The sequence below is a fragment of the Helobdella robusta genome, assembly GCF_000326865.2.
Source record: "Helobdella robusta unplaced genomic scaffold HELROscaffold_34, whole genome shotgun sequence".
Classification (NCBI taxonomy): Eukaryota; Metazoa; Annelida; class Clitellata; order Rhynchobdellida; family Glossiphoniidae; genus Helobdella; species Helobdella robusta.
The window spans coordinates 1,704,400-1,710,378 of NW_008704659.1; the positions used below are offsets into that span (position 1 = coordinate 1,704,400).

General features: G+C 31.5%; 1 protein-coding gene across 1 annotated transcript; it reads right to left on the reverse strand.

Annotated features, from left to right (window-relative positions):
• Positions 1–653: 653 nt before the first annotated feature.
• Positions 654–3,689, reverse strand: HELRODRAFT_113207 (hypothetical protein). Its single transcript, XM_009023080.1, has 9 exons — positions 3,563–3,689; positions 3,407–3,452; positions 2,918–2,974; positions 2,609–2,776; positions 2,221–2,338; positions 1,958–2,113; positions 1,715–1,823; positions 1,519–1,637; positions 654–1,354 (listed from the first exon to the last, which is right to left on the reverse strand). Exons 1-9 carry the CDS (start codon positions 3,663–3,665, stop codon positions 1,244–1,246), a joined length of 987 nt encoding a protein of 328 aa, XP_009021328.1. The 5' UTR covers positions 3,666–3,689; the 3' UTR covers positions 654–1,243.
• Positions 3,690–5,979: the final 2,290 nt, after the last annotated feature.

Consider the following 5,979-nt stretch of genomic DNA (forward strand, 5'->3'; position numbering starts at 1 on the left):
TGATGAGACAGATGATGAGACAGATGATGAGACAGATGATGAGACAGATGATGAGACAGATGATGAGACAGATGATGAGACAGATGATGAGACAGATGATGAGACAGATGATGAGACATGAGACAGATGATGAGACAGATGATAAGACAGATGATGAGACATGAGACAGATGATGAGACAAGTATGAGACACTCCCACGTTAAATTCCTCTATTAAATTCGTGCCGTTTTAAAAATATTTTCTAGATTATTGGACCAATGGCGAACACGACAGAGGTTATTCATTTGAAATTATGATTACGAGACGGTGTAATGTTTAGAGTGTGTTGAACCGCACAGGCTATCACACGCAAATGTGTGTGATACGTTAATTAAGTGCGTGCGTGCGCGCGTGTGTGGTTGATGCATCTGAGTGATAAAACAAAAACACTTCTCATTTATCAGCAAACACCATCATAAATCTGACAAAATCTATTTTGATATAGCTTCGGTGTATTAGAAAGTTTTCTAAATGAATATGTCTTTATATGTTTATAATTTTCTCGCTCCTATATTGCATTGCACACGTAAGGCATCTTAAGAATTTAAACTGCTTCCCTCACTTACAGACGACCCGACAACCATCAACTCAGAAGATAAGTACGCAAAGTATGTGCGGTTTACGATTATTATTAACTAAAAATTCAAATAATTGAGGTGAAATTGTAAATTTTATCAAAATTGCAGAGTGATCATGAGATGCAAGGTGAACAAACAGATGACGAACGACGGCGAACGAGACCACGTGAGTACGAACGTGGAAACGACGATCGAACGTCTCAACCAGGTCCCTCCGCATCTTAGAGAGGCAGTCGACAAAATAACGAAAGACTTTATCAGGATCACCAGTTCGGAAATTTAATGTGGCAACCAGTTTAAAGACTAACTATATTTTTGTGATGCTTTGTACTGAATGTTCATTAACGTTGATGAATTTGAAAATTCTGTTGTTCAAATCACAGTGGTTCTCGGCTAAATAACGTACATCGAATACTTTCCTTAAGCTTTTTCATCCTGTCAACATTTTAATCAAGTTTCATTTCCATTTTGTGTCGACGTTTTCAAAAAAGTTTTCGTCATTTTTGTGAAATAAAATAATGATAATAATGGAAAGAGGAAATGTTTTTATTAAGCCATCTTCTCAATTCTATGTGTGATAATCAAAACAATATATGCAAAACTGGGGAGGAGATATCTTTAAAAAGTTAAGCTTTAATGACGACTTTTCCGTTGTACGATCCTCTGAGGAAATCGATGAAGGCCTGAGGCATGTTCTCAAAGCCATCAACCACTACCTCATTTATCTTCAATTTGCCCTTCAGATTTGTAAAAAAAGAACATTGATATCAACGGCAGATTATGATGTTGATCACTAATAACAAAAACACAACTTCCGGAAGATAAATGCACTTGTTTCAAAAAAAGCAAAATAAAAATCTGATACAGAGTATTGAAATAATGAAATAAGGTGCATGCACACCTCATCGTGCCACTTCAGAAGTTGAGCACTGGCCGCTGGCAACTTCTCTTCGTAACTGTAAATCATGAATCCCTCCATCTTCAACTCCTTTCTCACGAATTCAAAGAAAAACAACGGACCTAAGTGATGAACATAATTATAGAGAAATATTTTTGTAACTGTTGAAATTTTTTCATACCAGCAATTGTAATCTAACCAGTTTGTTGTTCTTTTGCATTGTAAGCAGAGAGATTGCCACAACAAGCAATTCGGCCCTTTTGGTTTAGATGGTTAAAAATGACCTCAACTGACATTTGACCTCCAACCTAAGGGGTGTAAAGTGTATTTTAATATTATTATTATTATTAAAGAAAAAAACATGTAAAGATGCAAAATAATAATTTCCCATGCTACTTTTTAATTAATAATTGAATGAAAGCTAGTTATTAAAGTGGCTTACGTTGTCAAAGTAGCAATCTATGCCATTCGGAGCTGCCGTTCTGAGAGCTTCATTCAAGTTGCACGTCTTGTAATTGAAGACGTAATCAAACCCGTACTGCTCCTTAACCTCCTTGCACTTCTCAACCGTACCCGCGCAACCAATCACCCTACAGCCCTGTGGAAATGTCAAATTCAATGAATAATACTCCAAATAATTTGTTCTAGGTAAATTTCGTTTCAACGGAAGTTTAAAGATTTTTAAATGTTAATAAACAGGTGAACCTTAATCTTTCCAATCTGTCCAACGATGGCGCCAACAATGCCAGCAGAAGAATTGACGAAAATCGTCTCCCCAGGTTGTGGGTTGCAGATTGTTAACAAGCCAACATAGGCAGATTGTCTGCAAATAAAAAAAAAGCAATTCATATATGTTATGAGAGAATAGTTATATTTAAATGTATGCATGCGTGTAAACATTACTTAATTATATTGGCTCCCTAGAGTTTGAGTTCATTATGCCATGTCATGTCATGTTATGGTCTAAGGTCTTAAGGTCTAAAAAACGTAATTTTTTTAATCTACAAAAAGTTTCTTATGAGAAACCAAAAATCATTTAGTAAATAATTTTTCTGAATTAACCAATATCAAATTTTTATATAGTAATAAAAACCCTGGCATGCCAACAAGTCCAAGGGAAAGAGAAGGGCTATGTTTGCCTGTATCCCACATTTTTTGGATCTTCGTCGTTTTGGGACTAAGGACGGATCTATCCCTCCATCCACAATCTGCAATTACCATCGTTCCAACTGGAAAATCCGAGTTCTTGCTTTCCACGACTCTTTGATGTTTCGTGGAAAAATTAGTATCAACACGCCATATGTGATTGAAACATGACATAAATAAATAATTTTAAATATTATCATTAAGTATAATTAAGTAATATAATCAAATAATTATTAAATTAAAAAAAATTAGTTACTTGGCAACTTGGGTGCCAATCATTGTTGAACCATCTGGTAGAGCTTTCGAAAATGGCCTAATAAAACATTTATACATAATAACTAAAGCATACACAACCACAGTTTGGCAATTAAAATACAGATCTTAATAAAGATACATAAAATAAAGTTAATACTATACATGTATAATATACATTGTATATGTATAATATATATAGAGTTTGTAATTTATACCATTTTAAATTTCAAATTTTCTATGCAATAACACAAAACACAACTAATTATTGCGTGTTGGTTAAAATCAATGTACTCAGGTAGTGTACAGAAAAAAACCTAGCTTGAATTAATTTTAAAACGTAAAAATCAACGAAATAGAAACAAAATAAATATTCAGAGCTAAATTAATCATGAATTAATTTCATCTGCCTTTTGTAGTTTAGAGAGTTTTAGAAGAATGTTAGTGTAGAATTTGGTAAGAAAAAGTACTGAATTTTTATTAGAAACAAAACCTCATGTATGGATCAAGGCTAAGAAACAGAGCTTCTATAAGAATCTCTAAAAAAATTTTAATTTAATTTTTGAATATTTCAAAATATGTTTCATAATTTATTTAAATTTATTTCACTCATTCATCATTTAATCAATCAACATGCTAATACTTTTACCATCATCTTTCAGTGAAGGTAAATCCTCCTCTACTAGTTTCAGATCTGTCAGCTTAGGAAAACCATCAAACTGTTGCATGAGAATCCATTTTCTTGCCTTCATTCTTTTTAGTTAGTGCTCTATTTAAAATTAACAATCAAGTTTATTTATTCAAATTACTAGTTCATTTAACTAACAACTTTACTGTATGTCTATAAAATAAACTATAAAAAATAATTTAAAAAGTGAAAACCTTTTTTTTGGAACTAGTAATCGTAATAATTATATAGTATTTAAATTTTAAATCTACAACAGATCAATCTTCTTGCAAAAGAATGTAAAAGTAAGGCAATCTCAGTTAGTTCTGCATACAACTTATAAAAAATTTAATAAATTCTAGTCTGTCTAAAGCTCTAAAGTCTAACTAAACTAAATTACTAAACGAAAAGGACAAAGTAAGTTAACTAGTTATAGTTAAGTATGGCATTTTTTATTATCTTATTTCAAGATGAAGCAAAGGTTACTAGCACGATTGTAAATTATTAGCCAGGCAATTCATTAAACTACCAAGCAAACCAGCATAGCTCGAGAAGAGTTAAGTCGAGAGCACCAGAACTAAGTAAGAACCAATAATAATAAAAAATGTAGGTAGAGAGTGGAGATCAAAGGTTAGAATCAAAATGTGAATAAAACGCATTCTAACAACTTATTTTATTATTACTTAACAAAGTGTAAAGTTAAGTGACCTTAAATTTATCCCTGTAAAAAAGAAATTTTTATCACAATCTTTTTCCTCTTTACTGTCCAGCTTAGGCCAGCTTTTTGCGGTATTTTAAAAATAAGAATCAATTAAAAAAAGTTTACTTTTAATAAGTTTAATCGTTAGTTATTTTGGTAAATTGGGGTTTCCAGTACTTTCGTTTTGTTAATTTAATTATGAAAATATATAGTTCTGCTATGGTGTTTCATTTCTAATGCGAATTTCTAAATTTATTTCTTATTAATATTTTTTAATTTAACGTCAAATCATTTGGTTATAGTTTTTTTTATGTTACTAAACTAATATTTGACAGCTGTTGATAGCTTAACTTAGTTAAGCCCTTCATGTGCGCGTTTCGTTTACGAAAGAAGCTTTGGTTCCTAGAGCTTTTTAACCCGCCTTACATGAAGAGGTTAGTAGTTTCAGTGGATTTCTTTGTTTTGTTTGAAAATTTGACTTTGAAATGTCATATTTTGAATTCTAGATGATACGCAAATCCAGTTGAAAGATTTGTAAGGAAGAAGTTGACATTTAACTTGTTATAACTTCAACTAATTAGTTTACTTACGATGGTATTCAAATTCATTCTTTTCATTCTTGAGTCTTAACACATTTCAGATTAAAAATGTATTTGTTTTGATTAATGAATTAATATTTATGAGATTTAATTTTGAGTTTCAGGTAGTTATTTGCGTAAAACGTCTCAATACTGAAGTTATTTACACCTCATGTTCATAAATCACCTACTTACATAAATATAGGCGAATTTTTTTAGTTAATTTATTTTTTTGTGGGGTGTTTTATTTTAGGAAAAATGTTATCGTATGTGTAGAGCCTCGTAAAACATATTTTATAAACGCTTGGTATACCATTCAAAATGGACCTACCAATCAATCAATCAATTAGTTTATAAAGCGCCATTTCCGCGATGTTGAAAGCGCTCCTCAATGAATTTTGCAAACAGAGGAGTCATTTTAAACTGGAACTGCCCTATCGAACTCTCCCGTTGTAATTCCATAACAACGTTCCATTTTACTTTCTATATTTAATTCAATGGTTTTTCTTCAACTGGAGTTACTATTCTCTATAAGCATTTAATGTAAATGTGCCAAATAATTTCAATTTATCTGGTAGCAAATTAAACCAATTTCACACTGAAATTGATTTTGCGTCAAATTTTTAGTCTTCTGCAAAACCAGATATTGCGATTCAGTGTGTGAAATTCTCGTGGATGGTGAGGACGATCCCCAACACTATAAAATTTTAAATCTAAATTACTCAAACAATATAGAACTTCATTACGGGAAAGGATCAAGTTTAAACGCCAAATCAAACCGGACCATCAAAAAATACTGCTTCTATAGCTAAAAAAAGATGTTACAAATATTTTGGTTACGCAGAATATATGCGTCATCATGTATGCACAAGCATGCGTTTCTTAAGGGTCATTAAGCGATGTCTATAATGACTACATTTAAATACATACATTTTCTGTGTACATTAAAAAGTTTGCCTTTATTTAGAAGTTAGTTGATCTTTAATAAACAACGCCTTTGGTTAATAAGAATTATTTATTTAAATTGAAAAAATTAAAGAACAAAAGCGAAAAAGTTAAATAAATAATATTCACAAATATTAGTCATTCTACATCCATCCACTCTTCTTGGTCATCTTCAA